At 45.8% G+C, this 22,487-nt stretch overlaps 1 protein-coding gene across 1 annotated transcript; it reads left to right on the top strand.

Moving 5' to 3' along the window:
- The first annotated feature begins 48 nt into the window (after positions 1-48).
- PSMD9 (proteasome 26S subunit, non-ATPase 9) lies at positions 49-22,255 on the top strand. Its single transcript, XM_019467552.2, has 6 exons — positions 49-280; positions 4,933-5,035; positions 9,550-9,761; positions 11,900-12,001; positions 19,836-19,924; positions 20,638-22,255. The coding sequence occupies exons 1-6, from the start codon at positions 143-145 to the stop codon at positions 20,663-20,665; spliced, it is 672 nt and encodes a 223-aa protein (XP_019323097.2). The 5' UTR covers positions 49-142; the 3' UTR covers positions 20,666-22,255.
- Positions 22,256-22,487: the final 232 nt, after the last annotated feature.

Genomic DNA, 22,487 nt, shown 5'->3' with positions numbered 1-22,487 from the left:
CCACGCCCCTTGCCCATCCTCGCGCTTGCTGATGTCCGAGGAAGTTTGGCCCGCGGGCGGATCCGTAGCCGTAGTCCCCTCAGGCGTCCGCAGCCAGGAAGCCGGGAAGCCTGGAGTCCAGGATACGGCGCGGAGGTCCAGGATGTCGGAGGAGCAAACCGGGCAGAGCGAAGGCTCCTCTCAGGCTGGTGGAGTGACTGTCAGCGACATCCAGGAGCTGATACGGCGCAAGGAGGAGATCGAGGCGCAGATCAAAGCCAATTATGAAGTGCTGGAGAGCGTGAGTGTGGGCTCGGGGTTCCCTGGCGGGAGTAGGAGGAGCCCGGGGCCTCTTGACCTGGCACCCGGTTCTGGGAGGACTGGGAGGCAGGGGCGGCCTGTGCTTGAGCTCTCAACTGTGTGTCTCTCCCTCCCTGGGAAGCCCAAGGCGCGGCAACTGCGGCCTCTGTCGGCAGGAGGCAAGTAATATTAACAATTAAGACTAATCGGTGTTGGTGCTGTAGCATGGGTTTATGGAGCGCTTACCGTGTGCCGGGCGCTGTTTTAATTGCTTTACGTTGATGAGCTCATTTAACCGTCACAGCAACCTTTTGAGGCTGTTACTCTCCCCATTTTAGCGATGAGGAAACAGAGGCGTTACTTAAACGTGCCTCGGGTCACAGAGCTAATAAATTTTCGGATGTCATCAGCATCGTCAGTCCTTGTTGACCTTGTACCAGAAGATCTGTGCTTTGCTAACCCGCTCACGTCAGAGCTTCCTAAGCTTTCGTGTGTTTGGCAAGCACTGGGGATCTTGTTAAAATTTCAGTTTCTGATGAGCTCGGGAGCGCAGGTGCAGATGCTGTGTTTCTAGCAAATTCCCAGCGCTGCTGATGCTGCTGCTCTAAAGACCGAGCTTTGAGTGACAGGTAAGGCTCTTTATCATTATTGTATAGGGAGGGAACTGAGGCCCAGGGTGAGGCAAACCTAGTCTAGGGTCATGTAGCTGGGAAGTGGCAGTGGTGGGTTTGTTCCCTGGTCGTCTGGCTACCGAACTGATAGTTCTTCTTATGTCACTTAGTGTAAAGCCACAAATCAATTTGCAGAGGAAGAATAAAAGACATCTTATGTAGGGTGGATGGAATGCATTTTAGGTGATGGGAGTAAGATAGAGGCATCATACGGAGGCCAGGGTACCATTTTATTGGTGCTGATTGTATGCCTGAAGAGTGTTGGCTTATGTGTGTGTTAGATCATGAAATCCACACAACCACCCTGTGAAGTTAGGATGTTACCCTGAAGCTCAGAAAGGGGAAGTCACTTACTTAAAGTCTCAAAGTGAGATTCAGATATCAAGCCTGTTCAATCCAGAACTTGTGTTTTCAACATTATGCTAACAGTTTCCCAAACTTTACTTTCTACCTCAAGCAGATGCTGTATCCATATACCTCCTGTACTGTATTTTTCTTTAAGTTGATCCACTTTTTTACTTGATTTAGTTTAAATGAAAATTTTATAGCTCTACAGCATATGGGGAAAAATGAGATTTTTTTCCCTTTAATATAAAATAAAAATAGGTATCAGGGTGCTATAATATGTTCATTCCTTGTCATTAGCTACCATCACTGGCTAAAAGCTTGAAGCTTGAAGGCCTGCTCTATGTCTGTTTTCAAAAAGAGGGGACAGCAAAAACTATAAATCTCTTAGAATAAAGCCTAGGAATAAACTTTTGTGACCTTGGATCAGGCAAAGCTTTCTCAGATGTGATGCCAAAAGCACCAGCAACAAAAGAAAAAGTAGATAAATTGGACTTGATCAGGATTTAAAATGTGTGTTTCCAAAGACACAGTCAAGAAAGGGAAAAGGCAGTTCACCAAATGGGAGAAAATATTTGCAGTTACCTAACAAGGGATCCAGAAAATACGAAGAACTCTTCCAACTCAATACTAAAAAGACAATAACTTGATTAAAAAATCAGCCAAAGGGGGCGCCTGGGTGGCTCAGTCGGTTAAGCATCCAACTTTGGCTCAGGTCATGATCTCACAGTTTGTGGTTTTGAGCCCCATATCGGGCTCTGTGCTGACAGCTCAGAGCCTGGAGCCTGCTTCGGATTCTGTCTGTCTCTCTCTCTCTCTGCCCCACCCTAGCTCGTGCTGTGTCTCTCTGTCCCTGAAAAATAAGTAAAAAACATTAAAAAAAAAAAAAATTGGCCAAAGACCTTAACAGACTCCTCACCGCAGAAGATCTACAGATGGCAAAGAAGCATATAGAAAGATGCATCACGTCCTAAGTCATCAGAGAATACAAATTAAAACACCCGCGAGGTGCTACTATGTACTATGTATGTGTCAGAATTGCCACCTTCAGATGCTGGTGAGGGTGTGGAGGAACTCTCATCCCGTGCTGATAGGGATGCAAAAGTAGGGCAGTTTCTTACAAAGCTCCCCATTCTCTTACCACCCATCCAGCAGTTGTGCTCCATGCTGTTTACCCAAAGGGGTTGAAAACGTGTTGACACGAAAACCTTCCTGATGTTCATAGCTGCTTTTTTCACTGTTGCCAAAACTTGAAGCAACCAAGAGGTGTTGTTGTTTTTTAAGTTTATTTATTTATTTTGAGAGAGCGAGCGAGTGAGCACAAGCGGAGGAGGAGCAGAGAACATAGAGAGAGAGAGAGAATCCCAAGCAGGCTCCATGCTGTCAGCACAGAGCCTGACGCAGGGTGTGATCCCACCAACCTCAAGATCATGACCTGAGCCAAAACCAAGAGTCGGATGCTTCACCGACTGAGCCACCCAGGAGTCCCAACCAAGAGGTCTTTAAGTAGGTGAATAGATAAATAAATTGTGGTATCTCAAAACAATGGAATGTTACTCAGTGCTAAAACTAAATAAGCTAGCAAGCTCTGAAAAGATGTGTAGGAACCCTAATTGCATATTACCGACTGAAAGAAGCCGGTCTGAAAAGACTACATCTGTAGGATTCCAACCAGAATCTGGAAAAAGCAAAACTGTGAGACAGTAAAAAGATCAGGGGTTGCCAGGGATCAGGGGTAGTGGTGGGGATGAATAGGTGGAGGACAGAGGATTTTTAGGGCAGTGAAAATACCCTGTGTAACACTGTGATGATGGGTACATTCATTAAACATTGGTCCAAACTCATAGAATGTAAGACACTAAGAGCGAAGGCTGAGGTAAACTACGGACTTCAGTTAATAACGGGAAACAGTAGGTGTAACCCAGTGGCTTCCAGATAGAGAAGTGAATGGAATCTTTCGTCCTGCATATATGTATCCTGGGCACCTTTTCTGCTGCTGCCACAATTACAGCCGTGACTTGTTACTTTTATGCGTATTAATTTCCTAGGGCTGCAGTAACAAATTACCACAAAACAGGGTGACTTAAAATGACACATTTAGTCTTTCACAGTTGTGGAGGCCAGAAGTTTGAAATCAAGATGTCAGCAGGGTTGGTTTCTTCTGGGGGCTCGGAGGGAGGATCTGTTCCATGTCATGTCCCTGTCCTACTTCCTGGTGGCTGCCGGCCGTCCCTGGCTTACAGTTGGATAACGCCAGTCTCTGCCCCTGTTCACACGATCCCCTGTCCTGGATCTCCCTTCCTTTTCTACAAGGATACCTGTCATTGGATTTGGAGCCCACCCTGAATCTAAGACAGTCTCATCTCAAGAGCCTTAATTACATCTCCAAATCCTTTTTCCAAATAAAGTCACATATACAGGTTCTGGGGGTTTAGGACTTGGGGCATATCTTTTGGGGGCCACTATTCACCCCACTGTGGGTGCGCCTAGCACTGAGCTAAGCTGTCCACACAGGTCAACTCATTAATTCTCATCGCGAGTGGGAAGGGAGGTGAGTGCCATTATTCCCATTTGATAATTGAGGAGGCTGAGGCTTGGAGAGGAGTCTTAACCAAGGGCACCCAGATTGTACGCGGCAAAACTGGGATTCAGATCAAAGTCTGACTGGGACACCTGAGTGGCTCAGTCATTTAAGCATCTGACTTCAGCTCAGGTCACGCTCTCACAGTTTGTGGGTTCGAGCCCCACATCAGGCTCTGTGCTGACAGCTCAGAGCCTGGAGCCTGCTTTGGATTCTGTGTCTCCCTCTCTCTCTGCCCCTCCCCGACTCACACTCTGTCTCTGTCTCTCTCAAAAATAAATAAACATTAAAAAAAAAAAAAGTAAAAAAAATCAAAGTCTGACTGCAAAATCTCTACCCTCTATCACACAACACGACACTTTGCATTGCCTTTGTGTGCTGTGCTCTGATTTACGCAGGAAAAGTCTTTAAAATGTTAAAATGTATTGTTTTGAATAGGGAATATACGTCCACGGTCAAACCTCAGAGTCTACCAAAGGGTATAAAATGAAAAGTCCCTCTTCCCTCCCTGTCCCCCAGCCACCCACCCAATTCCTTTCCCCAGAGGCAATTGATGTCAGTGTGTCCTTGAGGGATGAAAAACCTTTTGAAATCCCTTTCAGATCTCTTTTTACTTTCAGAAAGAACCAAGGTCCTGCCACAGCTGGATGTCCTTTGGGGTTTTCACTCCCCTCCAGCTTCCAAGGCCACCAGCCAGGTATCAGCTGCTGTAGGAAGGAGTGTTTGGAGGAGTCCAAGAGGCTGGCCTTGGGGATGAGCTGCAGAGCTTATTCTGCACTGTTCTGACTTCAAAAGAGGAGACTGGATTCCTGCATTTCTTGTGTTATTAGAAATCAATAAAAAAATATAGTGCCACCCCCGCCCCCCGCCCCCCCTGCTCCCCCCCCCCCCCACTTTGAGGGTGGTTGAGGGAGCGTGTGGGGAAAGTCCGTGGCCTGTGCTAAGCGATCAGCATGTGGCGGCTTTTGTTACTGTCGCCTTTATGATGGCTGCACAGGGAAGGAGGTCTGGAGGACTTCACACCTGCGAAATCTTAACCGTGTGTCTTCCCTCCAGCAAAAAGGCGTTGGCATGAGTGAGCCGCTGGTGGACTGCGAGGGGTACCCCCGCTCCGATGTGGACCTGTACCAAGTCCGGACCGCGAGGCACAACATCGTCTGTGAGTGGTGCGCGTGCAGGGCCCTTCCCGAGGCTGAAGGCACACAAGTGAAATCTCCTTCTTCCATAGTAATCTGCTTCCCCCTCTTCTGCCCTGATGCGATTCTCTTACCGTTCCCCCCCGCATCGAGGGACTCAGAACGGAGGAAATGGTTTGGCCTCTAGGGTTCTAAATTTACGGTTTCGTTTTTCATTTCGTTTTTAAGGACTTTGCTTCACTCTGGAAACTTTTCTGAAATGGTAATAGAAGCCCAAGTCAAATATTGCTCACAATTCTAATCAAAGCAGTTATGTATGAGCTGGTAAGGATAGTGACCTGGCTGTGGTCACTCACACAGAAGTGCTCAGTCCCTCGGTACGGACGTTTGGAGGTCGGCAGTGCAGGGCTGGCCGCCACATCCCTGGCTCTGCCATCCTTAGGACATGTCTAGCTTTAGGGTCACCGTGTCCGTGCGCCAAGCAGGAAGGGAGGGAAGGAAGAAAGTAAGGAGGACGAAAGGTCCTTAGCCAGCCAGCACCCTCCCCTCAAAGATCTGTCCTGGGGGCCCACCCCCACCTTGCTGCAGTGATTTCTGTTTCGCCTCCGAGGCCCCTCTGCCGGCAAGACATGTTGGGGGATGTACCCCACGGTGGGCATCTCCCGATCCTAAATAAAATCATTATTTGTTCATGGTTGAGGAACAAGTGGAGAGAAGTGTTTGGATAGTGTATCAGTTCTCTGTTCTCTGCTGGAATAAATTCTCAGACTTAGTGGCTTCAAATGGCACAGATTTACTCTTACGATAATAAGGTGTCCAAATGGGTGTCACGGGTCTAAGGTGGAGGTGTTGGCAGGGCTGTGTTCCTTCAGGAGGCTCTAGGGAAGAGCCCATTTCCTTATCTTCCTTATCTTAGCTTCTGGAGGTGCCTGTGTCCTGTGGCTCATAGCTCCTTCCATCGTCAAAGCCAGCAAGGTCATCCCCCAGCTTCTGGTCCCACCGTCCCACCTCCTCCTGTCACTCTCTGCCTTCCTCTTTCACTTATGACCCTCGTGGTCACACTGGGCCCCCCATCTGGGTAATCCAGGATGATCTCCCCATTCAGTGTCCTGAGCTTAACCACCTCTGGAAAAAGCCACGGAAAGTAACATATTGGGCAGCTTCTGGGGACAAGGACGAGAGCACCTTTGGGGGCCATTATTCACCCCGTCACAGGCGGGCAACCAGCAGCCTCTGCCACAAAGTCCTGTTAGAGGGGAACTTGTCGTGCACGTTTTTCACTCAGGGACCTCCGTTTTATGTGCGTGAACCTCAACTCCGTCCTCAGCACGTCGTGGTATAAAGCTGAGCTGCTCACTGGGGTCGCGAGTAACCGCAGGAGACACCGCTCAAGGTGCCGACCATTCCTTAAAGCTGCAGTGTGATCCCAGAACAGCTTCTTAGAGTGTCACTTTGCCTCGAAGATTTGATTTGGGGGAAAGAAGCACGCCATCTTTGTATTGAAACAAAGGGAAGGTACAGGGTAGGGAAAAGCCATATTAAGACGATCAGACTGAGGGAAATTTGGGGCTTTTGGCTAAACCCTCAGACTCCCCAGGGGTGTGGCCTGCTTTCTGGGCACTTAGGATTCTGGGGGAAATTTGAGAAGCGGAGCCTACGGTGTGAGAGAGGGCACTGACTTATTTGTTTCCGGGTGGTTACCTGGATGTTCCAACACCATTTTTTTTTTTTTTTAACATTTATTTATTTTTGAGACGGAGAGAGACAGAGCATGAACGGGGGAGGGTCAGAGAGAGGGAGACACAGAATCTGAAACAGGCTCCAGGCTCCGAGCTGTCAGCACAGAGCCCGACGCGGGGCTCGAACTCACAGACCGCGAGATCATGACCTGAGCCGAAGTCGGCCGCCCAACCGACTGAGCCACCCAGGCGCCTCCCAACACCATTTATTAAATAGCCTATTCTTTCTCCATTCATATGAAATGCTAGCAGTATTACATAGAGAATTTTTAGACATATTTAGGTCTCAAGTTTTTTGCACTGTTCTGTTGATACATCTCTTTGCTAATATCACACTGTCTTTTTAAGTTTATTTCTTTAGTAATCTCTACACCCAACTTGGGGCTTGAACTCATGACTCTGAGATCAAGAGTCACATGCTCTTCTGACTGAGCCAGTCAAGCACCCCGGTGTCACACTGTCTTAATGACTTTATTGTATTTAAGAATCTGGTTGTGGGGCACCTGGGTGGCTCAGTTGGTTAAGCGTCAGATTTCGGCTCAGGTCATGATCTTGCAGTTCATGAGTTCAAACCCCGTGTTGGGCTCTGTGCTGACAGCTCAGAGCCTGGAGCCTGCTTCAGATTCTGTGTCTCCCTCTTTCTCTGTCCCTCCCTTGCTTGCACTCTGTCTCTCAAAAACTGAATAAACATTAAAAAAAAAAAAAAAGGAATCTGGTTGAGCAATGCTGATCAACCTTTTGAAAAATTATTCTCAGAAGTTTCTTGTTTTGTGTGTGTGTGTGTGTGTGTGTGTGTGTGTAAACTCTAAACTCTATACCCAACATGGGGCTTGAACTCACAACCCTGAGATCAGGTCACATGCTCCACCAACTGAACCAGTCATGTGCTCCTCTTGTATTTTTAAAATTTTTTTTTTTTCAACGTTTTTTATTTATTTTTGGGACAGAGAGAGACAGAGCATGAACGGGGGAGGGGCAGAGAGAGAGGGAGACACAGAATCGGAAACAGGCTCCAGGCTCCGAGCCATCAGCCCAGAGCCTGACGCGGGGCTCGAACTCACGGACCGCGAGATCGTGACCTGGCTGAAGTCGGACGCTTAACCGACTGCGCCACCCAGGCGCTCCGCTCCTCTTGTATTTTTAAAAATGGATTTGGGGAGGGGGCGTGGGGGCTGTATGTACGGCTTAGTCGGTTAAGTGTCGGACTCTTGATTCTGGCTCAAGTCATGATCTCATGGTTTGTGAGATAAAGTCCCGAGAAGGGCTCTGCCCTGACAGCGTGGAGCCTACTTGGGATTCTCCCTTTCACTCTCTCTCTGCACCTTCCCTGCTCATGCATGCTTGCCCTCTCTCTCTTTCTCTAAATGAACATTAAAAAAAAGAAAAAAGAAAAATGGATTCTATTTTTTAGAACAGTTTTAGATTTACAGAAAGATGGGAAACATATTAACAGAGAGGTCCCATGCAGTCCCCAGCTTTCCCTATTATTAACATCTTAGTATACTGAATTTGTTATAGTTGCAAATTTATTTTTTTGAACTAGGCCTTGGAAACATTTTGTCCAAGAGAATAACTTTTTTTGGAATTCTGATTAGAATTGCAATAGATTATAAGTGAAGTTATCCATTCCATCACCCGGCAGCTATATATGGAGTACTTACCATGTGCCAGGCACTGCTGACGATTCTGGGGGTCCTTGCGGAGCTTACTGTCCAGGGGGTCTTTTCTAGTCAGACAGTGACCACATATTATATGTTGACACCGTTTTAAGTCTTCCTGCCCACGTATATGTCTCTACTTATTCAAATCTGGGTTCTTTTCTTGTGTCTGCTCCTGTGGGTTGGGTCCCAGAGTCCCATTATGCCTGAGGGCCTCCCCTTCCCTCGAAGTGACAGAGACAGAGGAACCAGGTCAGGTGGCCATGTGTGCTTCCAGTCGAGGACATCTGGAAAGTCTGAAAGTCCGTGACCCACAGATGCTGGACGTGGATTGGCGGGCAGTGCTGGTTGGCGGCTCTGGCCTCTGAAACTCCTCAAAGGGAACCTTGGGAGTGACATGGCTTGAATGAAGGAAATAGAGGAAATTGTTTTTAGGTTTAGAAAGTTATCAAAATGCTGCCAACCAGGCCAGTGCTGCACTGGCCTGCTGCGGTGACTTACTCACTAGCATCGTGGTTCACAACATCTTTTTTTTTTTTTTTTTTTTTTTTTTTTTTTTTAGTAATCTCTACACCCAACGTGGGGCTTGAATTCACAACCCCAGAGATCAAGAGCCTCTTCTGACTGAACCAGCCAGGCGCCCTATTTTGCAACATTTTGAATTAGCCATCAGTACTGAAAAAAATCAGAGGGTTTTACCCCACGGTTCCTCATTTCCAGCTTTTGTCCTGTTAGGTCTCAGACCGAACATCACTTGCCATGTATTAGTAGACTTAGGCATCATTTTTCATTCCGGAGGAATTAGGTGAGAAGTAAAGCGGGACGATTCCTCTGCTCACCTTTCAAGTCTCAGTTGAAACGGCGCTGCCTTGGGGAAGTCTCCCCTCATCTCCTAGACTAAAAAGGTCAGGTCCTGGCTGGCCAGCCCTCATCACAGTCATCAGATGTGACTGTGGCTGCCTCCATTGCTAGACTGAGCTTCGTGAGGGTAGTCCCCTGTCTCGGCCACACGTTTGTCCTCAGCCCCTAGTCCAGTGTCTGGCATGTAGGAGGTGCTTGTTGAATATTCAGTGAATGAACGTGGGAGTCTCATGTCCTCCGCTGTCTTCCCTGTCCCCTGATACGGCATTCTCCTCCCAGGCCTGCAGAACGATCACAAGGCGGTCATGAAGCAGGTGGAGGAAGCCCTGCACCAGCTGCATGCTCGGGACAAGGAGAAGCAGGCCCGGGACATGGCTGAGGCCCACAAAGAGGCCATGAGCCGCAACCTGGACCAGAGCGAGGGCCTCAGCCCCCCTCAGGCCTTCGCCAAAGTGAACAGCATCAGCCCTGGCTCCCCGGCCAGCATCGCGGTAAGCCAGAACCCGGCCACGGAAATCCATAGCCAGAGAGCGCCGTGGGTCGGGTAGCCTTGGGGTGGGGGTGCGGGCCGGGTGGGACTGTGGACACAGACTCGTCATCTCTCCATGCTGCAGCTTCACTTTACCCACTCACTTGGCAAGCACTGGCCAAGGCCTGGGGGCCCGGCCCTGTGCTGGGGCCAGGGTTTCGAGAGGAGTCAGTCCCAGCTTCCCACCAGACTGGTCAGGGGGAGGCCTGGGACACAGGCAGGAGGTGATAAATATTGCTAGAGAGGGAAAGAGGACCTCTTGTTGGGCGTATTTTAGCTGGGCTGTGAGTAATAGACACGAGAATGACAACGGTAGCCACCATTTACTGAACCCTTGCTGGGCACTGGCTGTCCTGCCGAATGACTTACAGATCTTACCTGGTGTATTTTTAAAAGTTTTAAATAGCTTTACTGGAATACAGTTCACACACTGTAAAATTTACTCATTTAAAGTATATGATTTCCCGGGGCACCTGGGTGGCTTAGTCGGTTAAACGTCCGACTGTGGCTTAGCTCATGATCTTGCACTTTGTGAGTTCAAGCCCCACATCAGGCTCTGTGATGACAGCTCAGAGCCTGGATCCTGCTTCAGATTCTGTGTCTCCCTCTCTCCATGCCCCTCCTCCGCTTGTATTCTCTCTCAAAAATAAACTAAAAAAAAAAAAAAAAATGCAATTCCATGGCTTTTAGTGTATTCACAGAGCTATGTATCTATCACTGCAATCAATTTTAGAATATTTTCATTATTCTAGAAAGAAACCCTGTACCCCCAGCCCCATCTCCCCTAGCCCCTTGGAACCACAAGTCTGGTTTCTGTCTCTATGAATTTGCCTATTTTGAATACTTTATGTAAATGGAATCATATAACGTATGATGCTTTATGACTGGCTTTGTCCACTTAGTATCATGTTTTCAAGGTTCATCCCTGATGGAACATGTATCCCTATTTGTTTCCTTTTTTATTTATTTATTAAAAATTTTTTAATGTTTATTTGTTTTTGAGAGAGACAGCACGAGCAGGGGAGGGGCAGAGAGAGAGGGAGACACAGACTCCGAAGCAGGTTCCAGGCTCTGAGCTGCCAGCACAGACCCCGATGTGGGCTCGAACCCACAAACTGAGATCCTGACCTGAGCAAAGTCGGATGTTCAACCAACTGAGCCCCCTGGGCACCCCCTTCTTTCCTTTTTATGGCTGATTAATATTCTATTGTATGGCTGCATCACATTGTTTTTATCCATTCACCAGTTAACATTTGTTTTTTTTCCATTTTTTTGGCAATTATTAAGAATGCTACTCTGAACATCATGTTCAAGGTTTTATGTGGTTGCATATTTAATCTTTAATCCCACAGCCACCTTCTGGGATAGGCAGTAATCTTTACCCCCATTTTGCCCATGAAAAAAAGCCCCTGAGCTCTGAAGTAACTTGTGCCAGGACACATTGCTCCTCAGTTATGGAACCGGGTCCTGGAGCCAGGGCCTGCCAGCCATCTTTAATGGTCACAAGACGTTAAGTTACACAGAAGCTTCGTTGTACTCATTACTCTATCCACAGCATCGAGCACAGGCTGTAGTTGGCCCGCGACAAATATAAGTTGAAGGAGTGAATGAATCCTGATCTGTGTTTTTGGAATGAAAGGGTCACACTAGCCCTGGGTCAGCCTTGCGCCTGTGGCTGCTTGTCTGGGGACCTTTAGGGCAAACTGGTCTAAATCCTGACCCCTGAACAAAATAAGCTCAGATTGCTCTGCCTCTTCTTGCCCCTGAACCTGGGTCGGGACCCCAGAAGGCAGCATTTGGTTTTTCCCCTCATTCTTGAAGGCCTGTACAACCCCAGCTTTTATCAGACATTGGGCAGATGTGGCCCCCTTTCACTAGATCTGTCCCAGAAGGAACCTGCAGGGGGAGGTGGCCCAGTTATCCACCACCCTCTCCCGTGTGCAGTAGCTAAACCCCTGACCTCTTTGCTTTGTGCCTGCCATTCTCCCCTGTAGAAAACACGTTCTTGGCCTGGGTGTTAAAGTTGGATGTGGAAGGGTAAAGAAACCAGAAGCACATTTAACCTCTACCCTCGTTTTCTATTTTCTCTTCTCTGTCTAGGGTCTGCAAGTGGATGATGAGATTGTGGAGTTTGGCTCTGTGAACACCCAAAACTTCCAGTCTCTGCATAACATTGGCAACGTGGTGCAACACAGTGAGGGGGTGAGTTGGAAGTCACATCCGGTCAGTAACCCTGGAATCGCTAGGGCCAGGAATCGTCGCTGGGGTCTTTACTGCCTTCAGAGAGATGTTGCTCAGGCCCAGCGCCTTTGCACTTGTTGGAGTGTTTTTTTCTCCCTTAGGCCCATCCCTCATCTTGTACAGATGACACCTGTATAAGACCTTTGCAGCCGCCCTATCTAAGTACCCCTTCCTCCTTCCTATCCCTGCTTTCATTCAGCAGTGTTTCTTGGAAGTCTTTTCGTTTCCACATACCTTGCTCTCTTACACTGTTGCACAGCACTCTGTTGTGTGAGTGGACCCCAGTTTGTCCATCCCCTGCCTTATCAGTGGACGTTTTGGTGATCGCTGGTTTTTTACCAGCACGAACGGTCACACACTCTTGTTCATGTGCTATTTCTTGACATTGATACCGGAAAGTACTTACAGGCTCTCAGTGTATTATACACAGTTACAGTAGGTAATCTGAAGAAGTTTTACTAATTTGTACCCTGACCAGCAGTGCCTGAGAGCATCACGTCATCAACAGAACTCTCTATTACTTTTAACGTCTTTGCGAAAGTGGCATCTTATTTTCATTTGTATTTTCCTGGTTACCAGTGAGGCTGAGTGTCCTTATTTTTTATGTGCATTAATGGTCATATTTTGATTTCTGTGGATTGTTTATATATTTTTTTCTCATTGGGGTATTCGTCCCTTTAAAAAAGTGATTTGTAGGAATTTTTTTTAACATAACAGATGTTAAACCTTTGCCTGTTTTCACATTACATGTTTCTCCTATTAGCTCCTGGTCTTTTAACTTAGTTTATGGTGATTTTGATTACTTGGAAATGGTTTTTTTCTTTAATTTACAGGGGTAAATTAAACAGGGTTTGTGTTTTCCGTACTTGCTCAGTTACCACTCGTCTAGTTTGTTAGCTTTTCATTTTGGTGCCGTCTCTTTCTGTACCGTCTCCTTCCGTTTTATTTGTCCTGTGGTCGTGTCCCTCTGCTGTCCCTCTGCTGTCCTGTCTTGTCAGTGAGGCTCCTGGAAGTGGTGCAGGTGTAGTTTCATTCTGTTATGTTTACCCACAGTCTTTCTTGATCTTTCACTCCTTTTCCCTGGAGTTTCCTCGTGTTACGGTTTACTCGTGTCTCTTGCACACCTTGGTGCACATACTTCAAAACTTGCAGGTGTCTGGGATCATTGTTACTGGTTTGTTTTGTAAATATGCCTTTTTTTTTCTCGAAGAGGTAATACATAACATGAGTTTAAGGCAGAACCAAAGAACACATGATGGAGAATGTCCCTCTCCTCCAGAAGTAGCCACTTTCCAGCTGTGTGTCCTTCCAGGGTCAGTCTGTTCATATACCAGCATATAGAGCTCCTGGTTATCTTGATTAAGGTGTAATTTACCTACAGCCACATTTACCCTTTTCATTGTGCGGTGCTGTGAATTTTGACACACGTACCTAGTTTGGTAACTGCCGCCGTAATGAAGATACAGAGCAATTCCGTCATCCTCCCCGAAATGGCCCCATGTCCTTTGGTGGCGAACCCCTCCCCCAGCCCCCACCCCACGCAGCCGCGCGGCTGTGCTCCAACCCTGCAGTTTCACCCTTTCAAGAATGGCTTGTCAATGGAACTGCCCAGTATATGGGGCCCTTTAAGTCTGGCTTCTTTTCACTCTGCATCATGCGTCTGCGATTCATTCATTCATACGTCGTCGTGCGTGCGTGTAGTCACTCCTGTCTGTTGCTCAGTAGTGCTGCACCGTGTAGGTGAACGCCAGATTGCCTACCCATTTACCAGGGAGGGACATTTAGGTTGTTTCCGCTTTTTGGTGATTAGTGATAACAGCTACTGGTTTTGAGTCTGTCTTTTCTAGTTAAATATATTCTTAAGCTCTTCATAGATCTGTGAGTCCCCCCCCCCCCTTTTTTCTTCTTTACTGAGGTATAATTGACATATAACATTATATTAGTTTTGGGTATACAGCGTAATGATTCCATTTTTGTATATGTTTCAAAATGATCATCATAAAGTCTAGTTAACATCCATCACCATAGTTATATATTTTTTTCTTGTGATGAGAACTTTTAAGATTTACTCTCATAGCAACTTTCAAATATGCTATACAACATTACTATGTACTGTAATGCACAGCATGGTGACTATAGTTAATAACGCTATAAATCCTTCCTTACAAAAGTAGTCATTGAACATTTTTAAGCGACAGAACCTTTTCTTCAAATGAAATTTCTCGGGGAATTCCAATATATCAAATAGATAAAAAAAGCTGAGCTGCTGGGGTTGGAACACGTCACCCCCCTCAGGGCCCTGGATCCTCCTGGAACCAGAATCCCGACTTGAGAATCAAGGGTCCGCTCTGTGTCCGTAGAAAAATGATTAAAAAAACAAAAAAACCCACTATTTTCTGTTATTAGACATTTAGGTGGTTTCCAATTTTAGGGAAACCTGGAAATGAACACTCTTGTAGACCAATCTCTGTTTCTTTTGATAACTTCCTAAAGCTGCCTTTCTGGATCAAATGCATGTATTTTCAAAGGAAAACAAATCTGAAATTTAAAAAAAAGTCATCTTTAGTATAAACAACGTTTATTTTATTGAGCTGTGGAAAGGAATGGAGTGCTGGCCTGCTGTAATATGGATGAACCTTGAAAGGATTTGTGGCAAGTGAAAGCAGCCAGGCACAGAGGGCTGCGTATCTGAGAATTCCATTTATGTGAAGTGTCCAGAACAGGCAGATGGACGGAGACAGGAAGCAGGCTGGTGGTTGCCAGAGGCTGAGTGGAGGAGGGCATCGGGAGTGACTGCTAATAGGTACTGGGGTCCTTTTGAGGGATGAAAATGTCTTGGAATTGATAGTGGGAGTGGTTGTACGAATCTCTGAATATACTAAAATGCACTGTATTGTATACTTTGAAATGCATTTTATGGTATATGAATTATATCTCACATAAATAAAAATGCACTTAAAAAAATTTTTTTTTAAAGTTTATTTTTGACGAAGAGAGCGAGTGTGAGCTAGGGAGGGGCAGAGAGAGAGGGAGACACGAATCTGAAGCAGGCTCCAGGCTCCGAACTGTCAGCACAGAGCCCGACGTGGGGCCCGAACCCACGAACCGTGAGATCATGACCTGGGCGAAAGTCGGACGCTTAACCGACTGAGCCACCCAGGCGCCCCAAAAATAATGCACTTTTAATGCAAAAGGTTTTGAGGAAAGGATAAAAGTCCTGAGTCTCTCCCTCCCGAGGACCCTCCCTGCTCTGTTTGAGTGCTGGACAAGGTGCGGGTGCTGAAGTGGGAACAACAAAGGTAAACAGAAGGCCCTTGCCTCGGGGACGCTTTGGTGGGAGAGAACAGCATTAATCCAAGGTAATTCTATACTGTCATGAGTATTATGAAGGAAAAGATTGAGGAGGCTAGGAGAGCAACGACGGGGGTTAGGATAAGGTTCCCGAGGACGTGACCTGTGAGTGTTAGAAGTTGTTCAAGGCTGGAGACTGGCGGGGAGAGGAGTTTTCCAGCAGGGTCATGGCCCTGAGGTGGGAGGGCTGGAGAAGATGGTTGGAGACCAGAGCAAGGGGGAGAGAGGAAGGGAGGAGGAGGCAGGTCCGGGAGGTTGGCAGGGGCCAGAATGCATGAGGCCCTGTGGTCCCTAGTCAAGATGTAGTTCTTTTTTCCTGAGGAGCAGTAGAGAGCCATACGTACATTTGCAAGCTGAGAGGAACAGATGTAAGCACCTTTGTGTCTTGGAAAGATTTCTCCAGATGCTAGGTAGAGAGCTGATTGGAGGGCCGACAGTCTTAGCAGCCTGGTCAAGAGGTGATGGTGGCTTTGGTGAATGGGCTGGAGGTGGAAGGAAGTGGACAAATCTAGGAGACCTTTAGGATGGAAGTACATAGGTTTTAATATGACACCGAGCCCATGTCAAGGATGACCTCTGGGTTTCTAGTTTGTCTAGGGGTATTGTTTCTAGAACCAAAGCACTCAGTGTATCTCTCATATATTTCCTAAGTGTGAATGAATATGTCCATAGCGATTGCTTTTTGAAAAAGAAGACGGGCACCTGGGTGGCTCAGTCGGCTAAGTGTCCGACTTCGGTTCAGGTCATGATCTTGCGGCTCGTGGGTTCGAGCCCCGTGTCGGGCTTTGTGCTGACAGCTTGGAGCCTGGAGCCTGCTTTGGATTCTGTGTCTCCCTCTCTCTGCCCCTCTCCTTCCCCTCCCCTCTCAAAAATAAACATGAAAAAAAAATTTAGAAAAAGAAGACAAACAAGACCTACCCTACATACTGTTCTGGATTTCCCCCTCCCCTTTGAGGGGATTTCCTTTTTTTTTTTTTTTTTTTTTTTGGAAGATAATTACATTTAATGGAGGAGACAAAAGGTTATTTGCCATATGATTTTGTTCGTATTCAGCCTTCAGTGCCCTTTCTCCCATTCTCCACAAGTCCAGCAATTACCCAAGCTTCAACGTCCAATTCAAATGCCACCTTTCTACATGATGGTTTCACTGTTCTTACAGTGAAGGATTCAGCTAGAATGTGAATAGAATCTCCCCCCGTACAACGTGATAAACACTAATCACACCGTCTTCATTCTACTTTGGTTTTTTTTTTTTTTTTTTTTTTTAAATATATGAAATTTACTGTCAAATTGGTTTCCATACAACACCCAGTGCTCATCCCAAAAGGTTCCCCCCTTTGAGGGGATTTCCGTGTGGGTACGTACCTACCTTCACCATATTCCATTGCTCGGTCTACCATCTTTTATTTAACCATCCCTCCATACAGAACATTTAGGTTGTTCCCAGGGTTTGCCCATCACCAACAGTGGTGTCGTGAATATTCTTGTCTTGTGGGAGGGTTTCTGTCCGAGAGATTTCTAGAAGTGGAATTACTGGGTCAAAGGCAGTGCACATTTATAGATTCCATAGATGTCACAGTGTCCTCCAAAAAGTTTGGATTAGTTCACATTTTCTTGAATAGCGTATGTGAGGGCTTGCTTCTTGACCCCTCTCGCCTGTGTTATTTATTGGCAGTCTCATTCTTTGACCATCTGAGTGAAAAATGGCATCTTTTTGGTTTTTGTCTTCATGCTCTGTTTTGTCACATTTCAGAGATTACATTGATAGATCTGCCCTAATTAAAAAAAATTATGGTAAAATATACATACCATAAAATTTACCATTTTAACCATTTCTTTTTTTTTTTTTTTTTTTTAATATTATTTTTGGGGAGAGTGCAAGCGGGGGAGAGACAGAGGGAGGGGGACAGAGGATCTGAAGCAGGCTCTGTGCTGACAGGCTGACAGTGGTGAGCCCGATGTGGGGCTCTAACTCAAGAACCGTGAGATCATGACCTGAGCCGAAGTCGGACACTGAACCCATTCTAACCATTTCTAAGTGTGCAGCTCTCTGGCATTTAAGTACATCCGTGTTGTTCTGCAACCATCCCCTCCATCCATCTCCAGAACTTTTTCATCTTTCCAAACTGAAACTAACTCTATACCTGTTAAACACTAACTTTGCATTCTCCTCTCCCCAAGCCTCTGGTGATCACTAATCTGCTTTCTGTCCCTATGCCTCTGGACCGATCAGTGGAATCAGACGATATTTCTTCTTTTGTGGCTGGTGGATTTCACTTAGCATAATGTCTTCATGGTCCACCCGTATTGTTGTGTGTGTCAGAATTTCCTTACTCTTTAAGGCTGAATGATACTCCATTGTATGAATAGACCACATTTTGTTTATTCCTTCATCCATTGATGGACACTTGGTTTGCTTCCACCTTTTGGCTGTTAGGAATAATGCTGCTATGAACAAGGATGTACAAATATCTGTTCGAGTCCCTGCTTCCAGTTCTTTGGATGGATACTAAGAGGGTTAAATGTAGGATGATGTAGTGATTTTTTTTTTTATGGAATGCTTAATTTCATTTGTTATTTTTTAAAATTTATATCTAAATTAGTCAGCATATAGTAGTACAACAGTGATTTCAGGAGTAGATTCCTTAGCATCCCTTCCCCATTTAGCCCATCCCCCCTCCCACAACCCCTCCGGTAACCCTCAGTTTGTTCTCCATATTTATGAGTCTCTTCTGTTTTGTCCCCTTCCCTGTTTTTATATTAGTTTTGTTTCTCTTCCCTTATGTTCATCTGTTTTGTCTCTTAAAAATCCTTATATGAATGAAGTCATATGATTTTTGTCTTTCTCTGACTAATTTCACTTAGCATAATACCCTCCAGTTCCATCCACATAGTTGCAAATGGCAAGATTTCATTCTTTTGATTGCCGAGTAATACTCCATTGTGTATATATACCACGTCTTCTTTATCCATTCATCCATCGTTGGACATTTGGGCTCTTTCCCTACTTTGGCTTTTGTTGATAGCACTGCTATAAACATTGAGGTGCATGTGTCCCTTCGAAACATCACACCTGTATCTCGTGGATAAATGCCTAGTAGTGCAATTGCTGGGTCGTAGGGTAGTTCTATTTTTAGTTTTTTGAGGAAGCTCCAGACTGTTTTTCCTGAGTGGCTGCACCAGCTTGCATTCCCACGATGTAGTAATCCTACTTTCAGTTTTCTGAGGAACAGTCACCCTGTTTTCCACGGCAGCAACACCATTTTACGTTCTCTTGCAGCTGTGCACACGGGTTTCAGTTTTTCCACATCCTCACCAACTCTCGTCATTTTCTGTTTTTGGATAGTAGCCATCCTAATGGATATGCAGTGACACCTCATTGTGGTTTTGATTTGCATTTGTGTAATGATTAGTGACGTGGAGCATCTTTTCATGTGCTTTTTGGCCATTTGTTTATCTTTTTTTGGAGAAATGTCTACTCAGGTTTTTTTGCTTAATTTTTAATCAGGTTGTTTGCTGTTATTGTGCGTTGTAGGAGTCCTTTGTTTATTCTGGATATTAATCCCTTATCAGATATATGATGTGCCAGTACTTTCTCCCATTCTGTGAGTTACTTTTGACTCTGTCAGTAGTGCCCTTTGATGCACAAAAGTTCTAGATTTTGATGCACTTTGTTGTAATGCGTAAGTTTCCTTGGTATGCTATTTTAATTTTTCACACTAAAGTAATACATACACATAGTAAAAACAAATTAATTGAATGGAAAGATATAAAAGCAAATGTCGTCTTTCACTCCAAACTCCTAGTGCTTCTTCTGCGAGTAATTATCTTCCAGAAACCTTTGTATGCATGAAGCAATCTTTATGTCCTTTTAGAACGTATATTGAGGGGCGCCTGTCTGGCTCAGTCCGTAAAGCATGTGACTCTTGATCTCAGGGTCGTGAGTTCGAGCCCCACATTGGGAATGGAGCCTCCTTGAAAAAAATAAAAGTAAAAAAATAAAAAACATGTATTCACGTGGGTTCATGTTTTGCTCGTTTTGTTTTGTTTTTACCCAAACTGCTTAATTCACTCTGCTGTATTTGAATAATACCTTATTGAGGGATATTTTGGGTGTTTTCAGTTTTTGAATTTATAAACAGTCCTAGAACGAACACTTTGTTCATATATCATCTTGTACTTTTGCAAAATGTATCTTGTAGGCACCTTTTAAAGGTTTTTTTTTTTCGTGGGGAGACGTGTTTGTCCAGGAAGATGGTGCCAATCTGCAGCCCCATTAGCCGCCCCAAGAGCGCCATGTCCCCCACACTCTTGACAGCTGCCGGGTTATACTTCATATAAGCACCTTACCAACCTGATGTGCAAAAATCAGTATCTCGGCATTTTAGTCTGAATCTCTTTGGATTCTGAACAGGTTGAATATATGAGCTTATTGTCCTTTCAGAAGCCCCTGAATGTGACCGTGATCCGCAGAGGGGAGAAACACCAGCTTAGACTTGTCCCAACCCGCTGGGCAGGAAAAGGACTGCTGGGGTAAAGTATCATTTCTGTTTATTCATAAGGCAACTGTCGGTTGTCACCTGGGTGTTTGCTGGATATAAAGCTGTGGGGAGGAGGTGGGAGCCACTGGGAAATGATGGCATTCCCCAGATTGCCTGCAGAAACTCGTGATAAATGCTTGTGGCAGGAATGAGATTGCAGATCTGGAGGCAGAGGGAACCCTGGTCTCTCTGGTTCTTTCATTAACTGGGCATTTGCTTTATTTTATTTTTTAAATATTTATGTATTTATTTTTGAGAGAGAGAGTGTGAGGAGGTGAGGGGCAGAGAGAGGGGGAGACAGAGACTCTGAAGCAGAAGGAGGCTCTGTGCTGTCGGTGCAGAGAACTGGGCATGTGCTTTAAAAGAATTAAAGAGGGGCACCTGGGTGGCTCAGTCGGTTAAGCATCCGACTTCGGCTCAGGTCATGATCTCACAGTTCATGGGTTCGAGCCCCACATCGGGCTCTGTGCTAACAGCTCAGAGCCCGGAGCCTATTTCAGATTCTGTGTCTCCCTCTCTCTATGCCCCTCCCCAACTCATGTTCTGTCTCCCTCTGTCTCAAAAATAAATAAACATTTAAAAAAAAAATTAAAAAAATAAAATAAAAGAATTAAAGAATGTGGATGAAACACTCAGACGGCTCACTTTCTGATCTTGCTAAATGGAGTTGCCAAACTTACGTTGTTCCTTTTTCTTTTCTTCCAGCTGCAACATTATTCCTTTGCAAAGATGATTGCCTCTGGGGAACAGTAATAGGAAAACATCTTCCCTTGCCCTGGACTTGGGTCTGGTGGGGATTTCTTCCTTCTTTTCTCTCCCTGAAGCTTAAGCATCTGGAAGAGGCTGGAAGCCTGAACTTCTGGGTAGTGGAAACACTATGGCCTCCCAGTGTAATCTCTTGGGATTAAGACATTGTTAACTTGGTTTGTAGTTGGCATCTTTTGCATATTAGGCCATGGCCCTAAGTGGGAGCCATCTGGATTGTGGGCAAGTGGGCTGGAATTATTCTGGCAGGTGCCAATATGTCTTTATTTTAGGATTTTTTCCCCCAAATAAACACAGGTTTACAGTGCTGATATGACCCATGTTATCACCCTAACTGAATTTCTTATGAACCTCCCAAACCAAAGCTCAGACAGAAATTAGAACATTATTTTAGAAAGTCGGACAGGAGCGCCTGGCTGGCTCAGTCAGTGGAGCGTGCAGTTCTTGATCGCAGGGTTGTAGGTTCAAGCCCCACGTTGGGTATAGAGATTACTTAAAAAAAAAAAGTGGACAGAACAGGGGCACCTGGCTGGCTAGGTTGGTAGAACATGCGACTCTTGATCTTGGGGTTCTGAGTTTAAGCCCCACATAGGGCACACGGCTTACTTTAAAACAAAACAAAAACTGGGGTTGGACAGAACAAACCAACAGTGGTGCTGAAGTCAAGATTCGGCCAACAATACTTCAGGAATGTCATCCTTAGTGACTGAGGTTTCCAAACACTCAGGCTGCACCATCTGCATTTGCATTGTGGCATTGCTGCTCTGGATACAGAAATTGCACCCTTGGCAGATGGACCAGCAGTTGGACATCCGGGGCCAAAATTGCTCCCTGGAAGAACAGGGAAAGCCAGGAGGCTCCCCAGGTAGCCCACCATGGTGTCGGCTTCCTTTTCTGTAACCCACCAGAGGGCAGCAAGCTCCCTTTGTTTCTGGAATAAAAAAAACCTTGCAAATTCTCTTCTAATTTGGCTTTTTATAATTGAGCCTCCTGGTCATCCGCTCAGATCAAGAGTAGCTTGTAAACTGCCAAGGTGTGCTCGATGGCTAAGGGGAACCAGCAGTGTGTGCCAATCTGACTTCTTGAATCAGCCTCCTTCCTTTTATTTTCTCTCTTCCACGTGACAGCACGGGTTTCGGTGATTCTTAGTGACCCTGTGCCTTTCTTTCTTCACCTTATCACCACGTTTATCTCCATAGTTCTTGCAGACCACTTTGTTTCAGAGGTCCGGTGTGGCCCATTCTGTTGGCATGCCTGTGTTCCTTGGGAGTGGATTTGCTTGGGTTGGATACGGAAACCAGCTTGCCTTGACAGGAGTCAGTACCGGGGCAGTACTTCAAGGCATGGATTCTCATCGCTCAACTGGAAAGCCTTCCTGTTGAGTTCTTGCCCCAAACTGTATTCTAGCTGTACCTCCACATGTGTTCGCCCCTTGTAGGCACAGAACATGCCACGCTTACCAGTGTTTGCTGTTTAAATTGTGTGTTCTGATTTCAAGTGTGTTTTCCAATCTCTTTTTATAAATCCTAGTTTATAATAAACACAGCTTGTACCATCAGTTTGATCCTTTTTTTTTTTTTTTTTTTTTTTTTTTTGAGATGTATGCTTATTAATCAACCAGCATTGGGTGGGACCTGGGGGTAGGGGATAGGGAGCATCATTCACACTGTCCTAAAATGAGAGGACCAAAGAGTTTTCTGCCTCAGTGCCTTTGGCTGGTTTCCTGCCAAGTCTCCCTTTAGAAACCTCAGGATGGCCACGTGTGCTGTGTCTTTGAGATTCTGAGAGTC

Source organism: Panthera pardus, unplaced genomic scaffold, assembly GCF_024362965.1.
Source record: "Panthera pardus isolate Hobbes unplaced genomic scaffold, ASM2436296v1 HiC_scaffold_15, whole genome shotgun sequence".
Lineage (NCBI taxonomy): Eukaryota > Metazoa > Chordata > Mammalia > Carnivora > Felidae > Panthera > Panthera pardus.
Note: the sequence above shows the minus strand (reverse complement) of the source record. Positions and strands in the feature narration are given on the sequence as shown.

Bases quoted from the DNA above. Each gene is read 5' to 3' on its own strand.
- PSMD9 (XM_019467552.2), top strand. From the start codon at position 143: ATGTCGGAGGAGCAAACCGGGCAGAGCGAAGGCTCCTCTCAGGCTGGT. The intron at 281-4,932 runs GTGAGTGTGGGC...TCTTCCCTCCAG, and splicing joins ATTATGAAGTGCTGGAGAGC to CAAAAAGGCGTTGGCATGAG. The intron at 19,925-20,637 runs GTAAAGTATCAT...CTTTTCTTCCAG, and splicing joins GCAGGAAAAGGACTGCTGGG to CTGCAACATTATTCCTTTGC.